Source organism: Rousettus aegyptiacus, unplaced genomic scaffold, assembly GCF_014176215.1.
Source record: "Rousettus aegyptiacus isolate mRouAeg1 unplaced genomic scaffold, mRouAeg1.p scaffold_m13_p_6, whole genome shotgun sequence".
Classification (NCBI taxonomy): Eukaryota; Metazoa; Chordata; class Mammalia; order Chiroptera; family Pteropodidae; genus Rousettus; species Rousettus aegyptiacus.
This window is the reverse complement of record NW_023416309.1, coordinates 111,490,037-111,507,474: the sequence shown is the minus strand read 5'-3', so window position 1 is coordinate 111,507,474 and position 17,438 is coordinate 111,490,037. Positions and strand designations below refer to the sequence as shown.

The 17,438-nt window shown below is 60.3% G+C and overlaps 1 protein-coding gene across 6 annotated transcripts in view; it reads right to left on the bottom strand.

Annotated features, from left to right (window-relative positions):
• Positions 1–407: 407 nt before the first annotated feature.
• Positions 408–17,438, bottom strand: part of UNK (unk zinc finger) — a 30,621-nt gene continuing 13,590 nt past the window's right edge. For 4 of the 6 annotated variants that reach the window (XM_036223906.1, XM_036223903.1, XM_036223902.1 and 1 more), the window contains 15 exons: positions 13,953–14,162; positions 12,838–13,014; positions 12,554–12,684; positions 11,915–12,050; positions 11,305–11,422; positions 10,143–10,227; positions 8,816–8,958; positions 8,170–8,370; positions 7,556–7,621; positions 6,909–7,083; positions 5,934–6,035; positions 5,610–5,798; positions 3,270–3,451; positions 2,480–2,737; positions 408–1,890 (listed from right to left, as the gene is read on the bottom strand). In XM_036223906.1, coding sequence (XP_036079799.1) covers positions 1,735–1,890; positions 2,480–2,737; positions 3,270–3,451; positions 5,610–5,798; positions 5,934–6,035; positions 6,909–7,083; positions 7,556–7,621; positions 8,170–8,370; positions 8,816–8,958; positions 10,143–10,227; positions 11,305–11,422; positions 11,915–12,050; positions 12,554–12,684; positions 12,838–13,014; positions 13,953–14,162 — 2,329 coding nt within the window. In that variant the 3' untranslated portion in view covers positions 408–1,734. The other 2 variants (XM_036223901.1, XM_036223905.1) reach the window with 2 other exon arrangements.

The following is a 17,438-nucleotide window of genomic DNA, read 5'->3' as shown; positions in this document are numbered from 1 at the left end:
TCAGGGGGCAGGGCGGGAGAGGTGGAGTGGAAGGCAGGACGCGTCCTCGGACCCACCACCCTCGAGGCTTCTGAGAAAGGCACTGTTCCTCTGAGAAACCGCCGGGGGCTCTGCTGTCTTGAGGAGCACGGCAGTGAGTACACCAGTGGCCGCTGCGGCTGGGGCCCTGAAAGGCTGGAGGTCTGAGTCCCCGTCACGCCCCCCACAGCAGGCTGGCCGTCCGGCCTCTGCGGCCACCCGGCCACGCCTCAGGGGCGGGGCACCAGCGGTTCCCAGGGCTGAGGCAGGGCCACCAGCCCAGGTGGCACTGGCACCTGGGCTGGGACAGCAGAGCTGGCCCACCTCGTAGTTCCGGGGCGCTCATCTGGGGCCCCACTCCCCTTCACCCCATGTAAACAAGCTACCGCTGCAAGTTCATATTTTATTTCCAATAGGTTTGGAGCTTTGTTGATTTTGCATTTTTGTAAAAAAAAGAAAGTTTTCACTTAATTCATTGAAAGCCCTTTCGTGCTGAGCCCAAGGGGGGTGCCGGGGCCAGACCCTTCGCAGCGCTCTCGGCTCCCACCCCAGACACCCAGCGCCGGGAGCGGGGTGGCTGCCCTCCGCCCGCTCTGCCCTCCCACCCCCACTGCATCTCTCTGTACAGAACAATTTTTTAAATGGAAGCTAAGACACACTATACATCGGACAGGCACGCACACACATGCACACGGGCGCCCGCTCCCAACTGGGGCAGGACGTCAGCTGCACTCAGAGAGCACCAAGGAATGCATACGGGCCCCCCTGAGGGGGGGCAGGGCCTGGGCCCTCGGTCCTCCAGGTCCGCAGCTCCTCCCTACCAACGGCCCTGCTAGCTGCCAGAGGGAGGGGTGGAGAGCACGGGGCCATGCCAGAAGGGGGGGCAGCTGAAGGCAGCTGGGGGTGACGGAGGGCAGTGCCAGCCTCGTAGGTGGCCCTGGGGCCAGGAGGCTGCTTTGGGAGTGCAGTGGGGAGAACGGAGGTAGACCCTCTCCACCTGGCCTCAGGAACCTGAGGAGTAGAACCGCCGGCCTTGCCCCTCAAGAGGCTTCACAGCCCAGAGCTGGGAGCAGGGCTGGCCCCACAGCTTGGGCCCACCAGGCCCAAATTCAACACATTTGGTAAACCCAGGAGCCAGGCTGGCCTGGACCCCCAGCACCCCTGCAGGCCTCAAAGCCAGGAACCAGGTCTGCTCGGGGGCTCTACACCCCTCACTCTCGCGCTGGCCTGGGGAGGTGGGGTGAACAGGGCCGGTCCAGTCCGGAAGGCCTGTCCCCGCCCCGCGGCCCCTTCCAGCTTCCCACCCTTCCCTGCTCAGGCCCCAGGAAGAAGTTAAAAATAGTTAGTTCCTACATAAAAAAAGAGACAGAAACAGATTCCCTGCCAAAAGGCTGATGGGAGAAGAAGGGACCGTGGGGAAGGTAGGGAGCGGGCAGGGGGAGGACTGCAAAATAGTTTCTTTTAAAAAGTGCTTGGTAAGTCTGTTTTAAAGTGTGTGTCTATATCTATATACAGATATACACACAGACACTGGTCACGCACTGGCCGCCCACGCATACTTGCACGCACACAGAGATGTATACATATACATAATCATATACATATACATACATACATACATACATACATACATACATACATACATACATACATATATATACTTTAAAAAGTCCTAGGGGAGAAGATCTGAGCCGGGCCGGGGCCAGGCCTGCAGGGTCACGACTGCAGGGCGTGGGCCCGGCCCGGCTGGCAGACGGGGCACTCGCTGCCCTCGGCGCAGAGCTCGCACAGCACGGCGTGTTGGCACGGCAGCACCGCTCGGTTCTGCTCCTGACACTTAAGGCATTTCACCGACTGCATGTGGAACACGGCCTGTGGGGGAAGGGACGCTGTGGTCACTGGCCTGTTTCCTTCAGCTCTCACTCCAGCCCCCTTGGGAAGAGGACGCTGAGGTGCAAAGCTCACAGGACCCAGCTGACAAGTGACAGAGCAGGGCTGGATTCCGGCTGGTCACCTCGAGGCTCCCAAATGCCGCTTTCGGTTTTGGCTGTGGGCTGAGTGTGGGGGAGTCAGAGTCAGAGCCCGGGGGGTCGGGGGGCTGGCTGCCAAAGGCCCAGTGAAGCAAAGAACACTCTTTCACTGCGCTGGGCTGCTCTGGGGGTCCAGCAGGCACCTAGGAATGCAGACAGACGCCCTAGAATGGGGCAGGAGGCGCTGTCAGGATGCGACTCGGGGCCCAGGTGGACTAACGCAGCTCGAAAGTGCCGGGGTGGGCACGGACCATCCACCTCCTGCTCTGTCACCTCCCCAGTGAGTGACATTCTCCAGCAGGCTGGCACTTTGGCCCAGCTGCTGGGCAGAGGCTCTCAGAAGGACGGTGGCCACCCCTGGGGCAGTGTGGACCCACCAGAGTCCAAACCGGCTGAGGCCACTGTACACCCCACCCTCGTCCCGGGCTGACCTTGTCCACTTGCTCCAGGTGGGCCCGCAGCTGCTTCTGGAGGGAGTAGAGGGTGGAGAGCGAGAGGGCCTCCAGGTCGGAGAAGGCGGGCAGGGCCTGCGGGTCGGGCCCCGAGTGCAGCCGCTCCAGCTCCTCCTGCAGCTTCTTCACCCGCACCTCCAGCGCGTCCCGCTGCTCCCGGGCCAGCTCGCACTCCGCGCCTGCCGCGCTGGCCCGCTCGCCGGCCTCCTCCGCCTCCTTCTTCCAGGCATCACAAGCCTGCGGGCCCAACACGCAGCACCTCGTCACGATGGCCCCCTGCCCCTGCCCCCCTGCCCCTCGAGAGTATCTCCAGGAGCCTGTGTGAGACACTGTGGCTGCAGCGGGGCCTGATGGGGAGCTGGGTCAGCGGTCTGGGGAGGGGGCAAGGAGGAGGCTGGTGCTGCCTGCAGAGAAGAGAGGTTTCAGGACCTGCAAGAGACCCGCTGCGGGTGGGGAGGGGGCTGGGCCCAGCAGAGGGCCCATCTCAGAACCTAGAACCCTGGACTGGAGCCCTGGAGAGCCAGGGCTTCTGGGGAGAGGCAAGTCGTGCTGTGGGACGGACCACACAGGTGGCTCACAGAGGGAGCTCCAGGTCTGGGACACCAGCCACCCCAGGGTCCTGACTGGCAAGGCAAGTCTTTCTACAAGGGGAGAGAACCAACCTGAATTTCTGCTCGGTTCTCCAGGACCCCTGACCTCCCCCACCCCGGCTATGGGCTCAGGGTGGATGCCACCAGGCCCTGCGGAGGGCAGGCGTGGGGCCCAGTACCTGCTTCGCCTGCTTCCAGGACTCCTCCCACTGCTTGATGGTGTTGTTTGCTTCATCTAGCTCTTGCCGAAGCCGGGCCAGCTCAGCAGCTCCCGGCCCTGACAGGAAGGCAGGGGATGTTCCTGGGGAGAAGCTTCCAGAGGCAAAATGCTCCCAGATACTGCTGTTCATCCCATTCAGACCTGCCCCGGAAAAGGGAGGCACGTCAGCGCGCTGGTGGGCCCTGCCTGGTCCCACCCGGGGCTTCCAGGGGCAGCCACGCAAGGCTCCGGCAGGGTCCGGCTGGAGAACTCTGCGGGAACATGTAGGTGCTGCAGTTGAGTCAGACCTACTGTGGTGCCACCTGCTCCTTATCAGCTGCTACTTAAGATCTGAGTCTCAGCATCCTCATCTGTAAAACGAGGTTCCCATCAATGCCACAGGGTGGTTCAGGGGACCTGGGGAATGCTGTAGGGAGCAGTCTATGAAGGTGGCAATTTGTGCTCGTGACTTCACTTTTAGGCTGGAAGGAGGGGAGTCTTCTTGTGCCCTCATGTGAGGCCTGGGAGATGCAGAAGAAATGACATAGGCCAGAGCCTCAGAGGACAGCAGAGCTGGAGCAGGAAGAGCTCAAGAAGCCCCTGGGTCCATCCCCATCATTTTATGACAAGGATACGAAGATACGATGTGTTGGCAAGAATCACACCAACGATAAGCGGGGGGGCCGGTACAGTCGGGGCACCTGACTCCCAAGGCCTACTCTTTCCAGTACCCTCTGCTGCACGCTCATCCAACAGATGTTCACTGCTGCCGCGTGCGCCTGCTCCATGGCCCCCATCTTCCAGAGGGGACCCACGTCCTCCTCTGGCCTCGTTCTGTTCACAGGTATCATTCTAACGACATCTTTCTTGCTTCCTTTCCCTCTAACCCAGCCAGGATGTTCCAGAACCAAATGAATATAGGACCCTGTCTTCCAAGCAACACCAGAGCACCCACAAGACGTCTCCTGGGTGCGGTCTGTGGTGCGTGCTGTCTCTGAGCCTATCCGCCCTGTCCCAGAGGCGGGAACTCGGAACTCGGGCTCACCACTGACACACGGTTACAGCAGCGAGCTCTGCCCGGGCACCTCTCCTCCATGCTCCTCGCGCATGTGGCATCTGCTCTCCTGGAGAGGAGCCAGCTGCTCAGGGCCCTCTTGACCACATCTATTATTCTGAACCCCGGCCCTTTGAAGGCACACAGCAGGGCCAGTCTCTATGACCTAATGTCCGTCACCTCCGCCCCGGAGACCACAGCTCCATGGCGGCAGGGACTGCTGAGCTCGGTGTGCCTATAACGGTCACTGCACGGGGAAGGAACGGCCGGTGGCCGGTAAGCAGGGCTGCAGTCAGACGCCTCCGGAACGTGGAACGAGTGAGCCAAACATGACACCGAGCATCTGAGGCTGACGGCGTCAACACTTCACACTGGACAGGCGCTCAGAAAGCGGTGTGCTGGCCTGACCTCCCGAGCGACGCCAGGGAAGGGCCCAAGCGAGGCTGGTCAGAAAGCGCAAGGGCCGCTCGGTGGCTCAGCGTGACCAGGACGCCCAGCAGCCTCAGGGTGGGGATTTCTGGACTCCCTGAATAGCTGCTGGGGGCAGGGAAGTAAGAGCAGCAGCCGCGGCGAGGGGCGGCAGGGTGGGCGCTAGGCTTTCAACGCGTTTCAGTCTGTCGGCGAACACGCACGCCGGCCCCACGCACACGGAGCCTGCGGGTCTGCACGCCATGCGCCTGACCGCTGTGCCCCCACGTGCCCTCCAGCACCCTCAGTCTGCACCATTCAGTTCCGTGTTCAGCCAGCGCGGGGCTGGCGCTGGCTCTCCCTGGTGCCCCTGCCCCGGAAAGGCCACCTGAGCCTGGGCTGAGCCTGTTCAGACCTCTCCCTCGGCCTCCTGCGAACCTGGCTGTTGTGAGTCCACGTCCAGGAGCTCCAAGGGCCTGGGCAGAACTGCCGCTGGTGTGAAGAACAGACCTTGGCCGTGGCGGCTCCGAGGACACTGCCTCTCACTGCTGTGCAGTGGCCCTGTGCCTAGTACTCCCCTCGAGTTAATTCGTTTCAAGCCTTACAACCACCTCGCGAGATGGGTGCTGTCATTATACCCTTTTTACAGCAAGAGAAACTAAGGCAGAGAGGCCAAGTCACTCAACCGGACCACACAGCTCAGGGAGTGGTGGGGCAGGGACCTGACTCCCCTGCAGCCCCAGAGGCCCTGCTCTGCCCTCCACGCTGCACGGCCTCCAGCCACGGCCAAAGCGGCCAAAGGCACCTTCCAACACCTGGGTCCTGCCCTGGGTCTCAGGGAGCCACACCCCTTCTTACCCAAAGATCCATGTGATGCTGAGGTCCCCAAAAACGTGTTTTCTGACTGGCTCAGGTGGGCCTGGGGCTGCTGCAGGAAGTGTGAGGAGAGGCTAACAGGAGGGGACGGGGATGCCGAGTGGAAGGAGGCAGAGCTGCCCAAGGAGCCGGGGATGTTCACGGGCGCGGAGCTCTGCAGCAAGCTGCCGCCTGCGAGAGAGGCCGGGAGGGCGAGCGGGTGAGGGCAGGGGAGCCTCGGAGCCCTCCCCCGCCACCCGCCCGCCCGCGTCCAGTACCAGTCCTGATGCTGCCCTCCCCCGCCACCTGCCCGCCCATGGCCAGTACCGATCGTGATGCTGCCTGGGTGGGGCACTGCGCTGTTATCGAAAGTCTTCTCTAGGGCGGCCACCCCAAACTCGTTCAGGTCCAGGTCATCCAGGGCAGACTCTAGGGACAGAGCCGTCAGGGTATGAGCCTCACGGCCTCCTGAGGGGCCACACAACCCTGAGGTTCGAGGCCTCACCTCTTAGACCCACCTGCTCTCTGCTGTCTTATCTCCTGCCCCTGCCTCACCTTCATGATCAAGTCCCACAGGACCCGTCCTCTCTTGGGCCTCTGCCTGTGATCGAGCTGCTCCTGTCACACCGACCCCTGACACTGTCTGCCTAGCCCCGTCCAGCTCCATCCTGAAGCCTTTTTTGATACCCCAGGGGAATCAAGTCCTAATCCAGGGTCCCTGCTCTGACGGAGGTCGTCTCCTGCTGCCACGTCTCCCGCGGAAGGCGGGCTCATCTCTGGGCCCGCAGTGGCCAATGCATGGTAGTGCCGGACGAGTGCCACTGCACTCTGCTGAACTGGATGGACGGGGAGCGTAGGAACAGCGTCCCTCCTCGAAGGCAAGAAAAGCAAGTCTGCATGCCTGTAACCCCAGTGCCTGCGACAGGGCTTGGCACAGAGTGGAGCCCATAAATGCTGAAAGCAAAGAGCAGGGCTTTCGAAAGGCCGGGGACTCTGAAGACAGTTGTGCGGGCTGTTCGCTGCACGAGGAAACCCAGTGAGAGAACCGGGGCCGAACGACTCACGTGAAACGGCGCCGCGCTCGCCCTGCGAGGAGGGCCACCTCTACTCCGCTCCAAGGGCTAGCCTCCGCCCTATACCCTGGGCTCATTCTCCCTTTAGCTCAAAGCCCCCGAGCGCCCACCTGCTGACCCGTCAGATGTCTAAGGTGACCAGCATACTGGTCTGAGAGTCACTCTGGACACCTAGCATCTCTGCCTCCAGACCCTCTCCTGGACTTGGCAACAGAAACGGCCTGATTACCTATGACCGACTCTACTGTGTCGCTGGTGGGGTAGAAGGGCAGAGCGTTTGCGTTCATGCCAGGGACGCTGCTGGTGCCGGCGGGGCTGGGGGGAGTAGCTGCCAGGCTGGAGGTGATGCTAGAAGAGATGCTCGAGGTCAGGGGGCTGCCCACGGGGAGGATGGCCAGCACGTCCTGCAAAGAGAGAGCGAGGACAGGCGATGGGATGCCTGCCCAGGAGGCTGTGGCCAGGGCTGAGGGAGGCAGAGAAAATGGGGCATCCCAGCCCTCGTGTGGTTGCCCTCAGGCCCAGACGGGGCCCCACACACCGGACGCCTTGCTGAGAGACTGAGTTGGAGGGGTGTGGCTTGGAGGCTGCAGGGCCCGCTTACCCCCAAAGTCTGCATGGGGAGAGGGAGAAGTGAGTCGAGGGCCTGGCACAGTACAGATGCTCAGTCAGTAGTTTTTGACTGACTGATGAGTGAGTCCAGGAGGTGAGGGGCTCCAGGGCCTGACCCCACCCTCTCTGGATCTGGGGCTCAGGTCCCACCTTAGTCCTGACCTCGACTTGTTGGGAAAGCAGTGCCTCCCTCTCCCCGCAGCCTCCTGGGATTCTGGGTCTGTCCCATCCACAGCAGGTGCTAGAAGGGAGCTGAGAGCTCAGTACCTGTTTGGGCTGAAGCAGAGGCTGCTCTTGACTCCTGGGCTCTAGCGAGTGGGGTTTTAACTTGGCCTGAGAGAGAAAGGTCAGGGAGCATGAGATGAACGCGGTGCTAGGGAAGGGCCCCAAGTCCAGGAGTCCTCCCAGGCATCAACCTGCCATGGCTCACTAAGGCTGCAGGTACCAAGGGTCAGGGCCAGGCCAGTGGCAGACACCTGTCACGCAAATCCCCCTCACATGCATGGCCCCGTTCTCCCTCCGTACCCCATTTCCTTTCCCTACCCTCGGAACCAGGAGGCCTGCTCTTCTCCTCCCAGGTGACTCCAAGCCTCAGATAAGCTCATTAGGGACCCCTCTGTCCTGCTCCCCAAGGCCCCACCAAGGCAGCAGAGAGCAGGGGAAAGACCGGATGTGGGGTCAGCGACACTGGGCGGGGCACGTAGCCTCCCTAGGCTTCCTGTCCTCATCTGTAAAATGGGATGACCTTACTCGCTCTGCTCAGCCTTGAAGAGGCTGAGGACATGGGCCTCCTAGCTCTTAGTCATACTGCCCAAAGCCAGGCCAGGCCAGCCCTCCGTGGAGGCGGCTAACTTCGCTGGGCTGCCCCTCTTATCCCTTACCTGGCACTTGAAATTTTTCAGGAACTCGGCTCCCACCTGGTCTTCCCTCTCGAAGCCAGGAGCCTTCTTATAGCTGACAGGGGCGAGGCCGGACTCCCCGGGGAAGACAATGCCTTCCAAGTTTGGGGGCTTCCTGATGGAGCCCGGCGGGGAGCCACAGAGGTTGGAGGGGCTGCCTAGGCTGCTGTTTCTACAGAGGAGCTGCAGAGAAGGAGGGAGTGGGCTGGTGGGCAAACGCAGGCTGGGCCGCGGCGTGCCCCGACCCTTCCTCAGAGGGAGCTTCTTTAGCAAGGGGCTCAGTTCCATTTTCATCTGCCAATGGGTAGCAACAACCACCCAGAGGACCCAGGACCTCATGAGAAAGTCGTGTGCATGTGGGGTGAGTGACAGAAGGCTTTGTCCCTTCTACCGGCTCTACCCAGGCTAGCCGATGCAGGCTTTAGGGGTGCTACCCCTCCACCCCTCACCAGGTTTTGACAGAGAAAAGAACCCTGGGGTTAAAAGGGCAGAACCCCTTGGCCTTAGGCCAGACACCGGGGCCTCTTCCCCAAGCACAGGCTGAGAGGGGGTGGGGGCATGAGAGGCAGGTGTTGGCTCCCCGGCAGGCATGGTGGCTACCTTCCCCCCGCCCCCGACAAGCACATACAGCGCTGAGGTCCGGGGCATGCGGGCTGGAGGGGCTCACGGGCACCGAGTCTCCAGCAGCAGATGGCATGTACAAGACGGGGCCCGACTGGGTGGGGCTGGACACAGCTGAGGAGGGCTGCGGGTCATCGCCGAGGGGCGGTTCTGCAGAGAGACGGGCAGGGTGTCAGCAAGCCCTGAGCCAAAACTGCAGCTGGGTCTCCTTCAAGGGAGACCATGCATCCCCCGTACAGAAAGGGGGGGCTCCTACCTCATTTCTATGAGTATAAGATCCTGAGCACTTACTAGGTCCCAGGCAATTTGTATTAACTGTGCATCTTCACAATGACTGGAAGACATAAGTAACATCGTGGTCTCCATGTCACGGATTAGGAAACTGAGACTCAGAGCCAGGACACAGCAGAGCTGGGGGCGGAACCCCAATCTGCGTGACTCCAACGCTGAGACGTGAATCACTCGTTTGTGCTGCCTCATTGGTGGTCACAGTGCCCGAGGCTGGGGACCTCTGTGCCAAGAATACGCTTAGCCCCCAGGAGCCTTGGTGCACTCAGCGCTCACTCCACCCCCGCAGAGAAGGCCTGAGCCTGGGAGGGGTTAAGGATAGCCAGAGCACTGGCTCGGGGTGCACGCAGGTTGTAACCCGAGCTCCATCTCCACGATCGGCAGTGGGGTCTGGACTGCAACACGGAGAATCGAGCTGCGCTGTCCAACGCGGTGGCCGCAAGCCACGTGTGGCTGGAGAGCGCTAGGGGCGTGGCTGCTCTGAACCGAAGTGTATAAGAGCTATTCAAATACACACTAGATATCACCACGTGGGGAAAGGAGGTGAAAGTCTTGATGATTTTTACATGGATTATTTTTGAAATAATATTTTATAATGGGTTAAATAATAAAATTGTTAAAACTAATTTGTTTCTTTTGCTTTTTAAAAACGCAGTTACTAGAATATCTAAAATGACATAAGCGGGTTGCATTGTATTTTGACTGGCCAGCTCTGCTCTCAGCAGGGCTCGGCAGGGCAGAGTGCCATATTCGATTAGTGACGTCTGCCGTGGATGCAGCACAGGGTGGCTGCTGGGATCTGCCTAGTGGGCTCTGGAGGGGACCCGCCCCCCCTGCCTGGGACTATGAATGCCTGACAGGGGCACCGTCCCTGCCCTGTCTTGCAACCTTGGAAACTCCAGGACTTTGAGGCCAGCTCGGAGAGGCAAGGTGGGGTAGGGATGGAACTTCCAGTGGGGACAGAGCCCCCTGATGGCTGGCAGACAGGGGCCACCCCCTGCCTGAGGATGACGCGGGCACTGCTCAGGGCGATGGGGGCAGCATACGTTCTACGTGGGCGAAGGCGCAGAAAGGTCCTCGGGGACAGCTGCCTGACTGCTGCATGTCGTTGCACTTGGTGGATTTGTAGATCTGGAGGGGCAGAGCAGAGCAGAGGTGGGTCAGGCTTGCGCTGAGAGGGACAGGCAGGCATGGGTGTCTTCAGCATGGGTGCGTTAGCTTATGGACCTCTCTCCCCTCCCGGTTCCACGCCACTTCCCTAAGTCTCTCCCTAACGACTTCTTAAACTGACACTCTTTATAGATAAGGAAATCCTCCCGCACCAAGGACGCCTTCCCTCTGGGGTCAAAGATCCAACCAGCCCTGACGCAGCTCTCAAAGGGATCTTCTCCACGCTGCTCTCTGCTCCGGGTCTTGGCCAGGGCTGTGACCTCCAAATGTGCCTCTGGGCATCCAGGGAGCCAAGATCACAGGCAGCGCCCGCTTACCCCGGGGCGCCCTGGGCTGGGGCCTATGCTGGGTCTGGCTTTCCACCCTGCTGTCTGCAGCCCACATAAGGCAGTCTCTGTCCACGTGTCCACCTCAGGGTGTGCTGGCCTCCATGCAACTGGGCAAGGGACAGCTTGTGCCTCAATGTTCCCTACGCAAGATCTCGGCACACTGATATGGCTCAGGGCCACATGGCGGGGCCGGCGGGCCGGGGAACTGCATCAGGGAGGCCGCTCGCACCCTAGGCTCTGATCTGAACAGGACAACTGTTCGGGGCTTTCTTATTTTTTAAATCCTGATAGCACTGGATTTTAAGCCCCATGAGTAGTGCAAAGCCCAGGGTGGCCAGGTCCCCAGGCCCAGGCCATGCCCTCCCTGTCAGGGGGCTCAGGGGAAACAAGCTGGGAGCACAGGGCTGCTTGGGGAGCATGGGCTAAGAACACAGCAAGATGCCAAATCGAGGTGCGGGGCTCCTTTCAGGCACTGCTCGTTGGGGGTCTTATGGCTACGAACCCCTCTCCCAGATGGCGTGGGGGCGGGGGGAGGGCTCTGCCAGCATCTGCTCAGGCCCTCCCTCCCTCCCTCCCTTTCCCCCGCTTCCCAGAGAGGACAATCAGCCGCCCGCCCAGCCCTGGAAGGCCCCGCCCCAGCCCTGGAAGGCCCCGCCCCGGCCCCGCCCCAGCCCTGGAAGGCCCCGCCCCGGCCCCGCCCCGGGCCCACCTCCGGATGGAACTGCTGCTCGGTGCGCGTGTGGCAGTACTGGCAGGCGTCTCCGTTCTCGCACTTGCCGGGGTCGCCCCACTCGTCTCCGTGCTTCACATTAGGACACGGAGACGACCTGGTCCAATGAGACGGTGGGTCAGACGGACGCAGAGGGACAGATGAGGGTTTGGGGACGCCAGCTGGATCCCAGTTCAGGGGCCCCCTCTGGTCTCCCCGCCTCCAGGGCCCAGAAGCCAGGCTCTGCTGCTCTGGCCCAGCCTGGCTGCGCCGCCGAGAAGGACACGGGTTCACTCCCTCAGCCGGGTCCTCCCACCAAGCACTGTGCAGCCCAAGGAGAGCCGGGCTGTAGCCACCGCCACACTCCGGCCCACGCCACGGCCCGGCCGCGGCAGACGCCCCTCTGCGTCAGAACCGAAGGGGCCTCAGAGACCGTCAGACCCTCATTTCACGTGGATCCCTGCAGGCTCCCTGTCGTTCAGCCATCCTGACTACCCCCCACCCCGTGTACCCGGCCATCCTGGAATCCTCAGGCTGGCCTCCCCGCCTGCCCGAGCGCACAGGGGAAGCAGCCCCACCGCCCGCGGCCGGCCTGCCTGGGCCAGAAGACCTGTATTTATGTTTCCGGGGGCTCCGCCGCCGGTCCTTGCTGTTGTGGTAGTAGGGACAGGCGTAACCCTGGCGGCAGAGGCGCGGGGGCTTCTTGCACGGCTCCGTCTTGTAGTTCCCCAGCACGTAGGCGGTCTCTGCACACGGGGCCAGAGGCAGGGGTCAGGCGGGTGGGGCAGGGGGATGAGGTCCAGGAGCTGAGGCTTCCAGGGGAGGCATGAACAGGGACACGCCTCTTCTTTGGCCAACAACGCCCAGACTGAGATAACCCAGGAGGTAGGGCGGTAAGGCGACGCCACCCTCCTCTGGAGACACTTGCTGCTCACAGGGTGAAAAAGGCACCCTTAAGAGGTTTGACAGCACGTGTGCACGTCCGTGTGGGGAGAGCACCTGGGTGACAGGGGCAGGGCAAGGCGTGTCTGGGGGAACTCCCCTGGAAGTGCCCCCGAATGACGAGCCTATGCCTGGCTGGCAGCCAGGCGGGAGGAGGGGGCAGGCACCTCCCAGCAGAGGCGGTGGCGTGGGGTGCAGAAGGCAGTAGGTGGTGGTGAGCCAATCCTTAGGGCGGCTGTGGGCAGGAGAGGGGTGAGGACAGACATCCGGCGGGAGGGGCCCTGGCCACTTGTGTGGCCACCCTTACCTTGCCACCGTGGCTCCTCACTGAGGATTTTCTCTATCATGGCGTGGCTCGCAGCTCCAGCCGACTGACCCTCGATGCTGCCCTCCACTGTGGTCTGGCCGTTCTGTAAGGCCTCCATGGCCTGGAGCTCCCTGGGAGGAGAGGAGACAGGGCGCGGGGAAGGGGCGTGAGGGGGAAGGACCCAGAGTGCCAGCCTTGCACTCCACCTGCGGAACTCACTGTGTCAGCAGCCAGACCCCCCCCCCCGGCCCACAGCCATCAGTCCAGCGCAGCGTCCAGCGCACCTGATGTCGTAGACGGGGGAGCGCAGGTCATGGGGCCCGTGGGCGAAGGCGCAGTGCAGGCCGTTTTTGGTGCAGTTGCCTTTTGAGTCTGTCTCGTGGATGCAGATTCCAGTTTTGTAGTAGCGCAGGTGGTACCTGCGCTCAGTGTCCCCTGTGGTCCTGTGCAAGAATGGGCACCTGAAACATGGAAGTGGGGGTCACTCACCTTTGTCCCCTGCAGCCTGGACTGCCAGCCCCTGCCCTTTCCCCACGACCGGAGGGGGCACTGCTGGAGGGCGGCGGAGGAACGCAATGAGCCTTGCTGCGGGGACGGACTCCTCGGCCACTGCCGGCCACTGCCGGCCGGGCGCTGCCGCGGCAGCCCACGCGGGGGGGGGGACAGGGCCTGGCACTCCCACTTCAGCCTGCTCAGCAGGACCTCTCGAAGGCCATTCGGCCAAGGCCCTGGGCGGTCCCAGAGAAGCTCCAGAGAGGAGCACTCCTGGGGGAAGAAATGCCGCTCAGATCTCGGGTTTTCAGAGAGGCAGAGGCCTCATGCCCCGAGGGCTTCGTTAAGCTGGGGGAGGAGTCAGCAAGCCTTGACCTCTGCGAGAAAGAGGGGTGCTGGTGCAGGGGTGGTTCAGTGACTGGTGCCCGCAGAAGCCCCAGCGGCACCTCCCAGCACCACTTCTGCAAGGTTTAAACAGATGACAAGCAGGGTTAATGGATGTCCCCTCTCAGTGACGTTTCTGAGCTTGCCACCTCCTTGTTTGTTTGTGTTGTGCCCTGTCTCATCCCGGGGTGTCGTGGTAAACTATTTAGGGTCAGCAAAATGGGAAACTGGAGCGGCTCTGTCTCTAAACAGCCAGCCTCGTTGGGAACTGCAGGGGATGGCGTGGGTGGTGGCAGGAAGCCACTTGGGTGCAGACGTGGCCTTGAGGCTCAGCAGAAGGCCTGTGCAGGGCTTCTTGAAAGTGGAGAAAGGAGAAGGGGCCTGCCCCAGAGCCCAGGTCCAGGCCTTAGCAAGGTGGGCCAGGCTGTGGCGGTCTCCCCCAAAAGCAGCCTCGGCACTCTGAGGGCAAGTGACCCAGGAGACATGGGGCTCCTCTGAGGGCAGGCTGGGTGGGGTCACTCACTCGTCGCCCTCCGGGCAGAGGCCTGTGGCCTCGTCGTACTTGGTGCAGTAGACGTCGGGGCTGTAGTTGAACGTGCCGTCCCGACGGCGGATGGAGCGTCGTCGTCGCTGGTTCACGAAGTGCCAGTGGAAGCAGGTGTAGGGCCGATGCTGGGTGCATTTGTGTTGCACAAAGAGCGGGCACTGCTCTGTGCGGAACTCCTTCAGGTACCTGCAGGGATGGCCCCCGCGTGGGGTGGGCCGGGAGCGCGGAGTGAAGCCCCTTGTTTCCCAGCAAAAAGTTAGCCACCAAGTCCCCTGAGGGCTCTGCTCTGGGGTGTTGGTTTCCTTGGGACACCAGAAGAGGCCCAGAGCTAAGGCTGGACCCCAGCATGTGGCTCTTTCCCAATCATCAGATCCTAAGCCAGCCCGAAGGAGCTGCAGATCACAGGGTCCTCAGCGGTCAGCTGTCTGCATGGTGACCAGAGGGGGGCTTATCGATAGCTTGGTTCTGAGCCCTCCCTGGGCTTTCCCAGGCAAAGAGCTGCAGAGAGCATGAGAAGCCTCCCTCACTTCCTGCAGGGTCCCCTGCTGCCCAGATCCTCCTGCCACTTCCTGTGAGCCCCACCTGTCCTGCAGGGCTGGGGCTCCAGGCTGAGGGCCAGGGAGGCTGCTGCTTTGGAACTGAAAGCCCAGGTCACAAGACATCCCCCTGGACTGACTCAGATGGTTCCTATCTGCCGGGCTCCCCCCAGAGTCGTTTCCTAGCACTACCCAGGTAGGTTGAGGAAGGAGCTCAACCTCTCAGCCTTGCCTGCCCCCATCCTCTCATATGAGTGAGTACCTACCTGCAGCAGCTGGGACTATATGCACCCTAACCTGAGGGCTTGGGGGTTCTCTTTTTGGCCTCCTCCCAACTTTCATCTCTCTCCTGCTTTGCATGTAACAGCCGAGACACCCCCAAAGCTCCTCTCCCACGCACCACCCGGTGGAGGGCCCCCGACCCTCTCACCCCCTTACGAACCATGCCGTCCGCCTGTTTTTGTTCACTCTGCGTATCCGGGTGGAGGGTTTCTGAGATTTGGGGGGCCCCCAGAGGGGGTCAGGCAGGAAGCATAGTTCTCTTTATTCACTTTCTCATGCCCTAACAATGCAGGTGAATGCCAGCAAGGAGGATGGTTCTAGAAGGTGCGGAAGGCTGTGTGCACAAGGAAGTGTGGAAGGAGCAACAATCTGACCTGAAGCTACTGTCCGGGCTTAGAGCAGTGCTCGGAGCCAGAGGACACGAAACAGGACATGGGACAGTAAGGCCCACACCTCTGGCTCATGCCAAGAGACTCAGGGCCTTACTAGTCTGGGCGTATGAAAGGTGAGCGGACAGTTAAGTCCAGGGCTGAGACTTCCCAGGGAAATTTTCTTTCATGCTAATAAAAGTGCTGAAAATCCTCCCAGCCTTGAAGTGTGGAGAAGTGCCCAGGTGTGCGGGCTGGGTGGGGGGCTGGGGCTGGGTGCTCTCTGAGGAACACAAATAGGGCTTTAAGGGGCAGTGAAGCTTCCAGAGTCCTACTGTGCATTTAGCACATGCTTATGGAGCACCTACTAGGTGCAGGCATGGTGGTGGGCACTGAGGGCACTGACGAAGGAGCTCCTTGTCCACAGAGAGCCTGCGTTTCCAAGGAGACACACCAGTAACAGGGGGAACCAATCAAGTGTGGAAAGTCATGAGGGAGGTTTGCCCAGGGTTCTCTGGGAACCCAGAGTAAGGATGCTTAGGCCGGGCTGGGGCCGGGGAAGGGGAAAGGACGGGGAGGCGCCGGCGGGACAGAATGTGGGAGGGGCATGACCCTAGAAACAGTCTGTCTGGGTCCAAGAGCTCCAAGTACCTTTGTGTGACGTGAGTGAGGTAGGAGAGGAGCTGAGAAGGGGAAATGAGGATGGGGTGAGGTGTGGCAGGAGCCACGTTCAGGAGTATCATCCCCTGGGCCCAGGTATACTCTGAGACACCAGGCAGACACCTGAAAGGCTCCCTAGAGCCGGATGCTCTCCTGTCCCCTTTGGCAATGGAACATAAGGTCTTTCTTCCTGCCTCCCTGCCTGCTTCGACGGAAAGCTGTGCCTCATGCTGTACATAGGTACCTAAGTCCAGCACTGAACTGAGACAGCCTTCCCCAAAACTAAGCCCTCCTGGGCAGCACATACTCTACCCAACTCTGGAGCCACCAGGACACTAACTCAGGAGGGAAGAGGCGGCAGATGGGAGAGGAGGAAGCTGAACCCAGGGCCAGAAGCAGAGATGAGGAGTGGTTAGGATTGTCAGATTAAACGCAGGCCATCAGATAAACTGAAATTTCAGAAAAAGCAGATTTCATGGGACATACTTACGCCAAAATTTTATGAAGGGTAAAGGGGTCGAATATGTGGTGACAGAAAGAAATTTAACTATAGGTGGTGAACACATAATGAAATATATATATATATATGCCTTACTATTAAATTGTATACCTGAAACAATGTCACCATAATAAAAATTAATAATATAAAAAATTTTAAAAATTATTTATCTGAAATCGCACTCTAACTGGCATCCTGTGTTTTTATCCACTAAATCTGGCCACGCTGAGTGGTGCCTGTCTGCTTGGTGTGAGTGCCTCAGAGGGAACCCGGAGGCAGCGAGGGAGTCAGCCTGGCTGGGCACGGCACGTCCTCGTGGGGAAACAGGGGTCCTGGCGAGCTGCTTCCTTGGGACAGCCGTGTCCACGGTGCCACATGCCGATGCCGCGGCTCCACGAGGGCTCCAGCTGCCCCAAGGACAGCCACAGAGGCAACAGATCACCTTATTTTAAGCCTCGTCACTTCTGTTCCCACTGCCACAGCCAGGGACTTAGTTCCTTTTAGTAAACCGATCTTGCTTCCAGCCTCTCCCGTACAATTTACACTGTGTAGTGTTATTCTTCCTAGAGCCCAAATTTAATTCTTACTTCCTCTGAAGCCTTCGGCTTCCCCCAGTAGCCACTGATAAACACTACCTGTTCAGCTTGGCATTTTGGGCCCCACCTGTCTGGCCCAGTGAACTTGTCCAGCCTCATATCCCTGGATTCCTCTCCATTTCTGCTGGAGTCCTTGGTGTCTTACAAACAGAGCAGAGCTTTAATCTCCATCCCTGCCTTTGCTCATGGTCCTTTCCTTACCTGTAGAAACCTTTCAAGGCTAAATTCAATAATAAATCTTCTGATGCCACCACCTCCATGAAGCCTTCCTCAGCCTCTTCCTTTCCCTCCTGTCCTTGCCACCAGCTAAAAGTTATCATCTCTAAGTTTTTACAGCACTCTCTAGATATTTCTTATAGCCCTCACCCTGTACCGCACATTAATAATGTGTACTTCTATACTACTAAATTATAAAGTCCTTGATAGCAAGCATGTAAGAACTCAAGACCAACTCAGCTGAATGACTATAACAGAAATGAAAATGTTACACAAAGAGCAAAGTCCACAAAACACCACCCAGT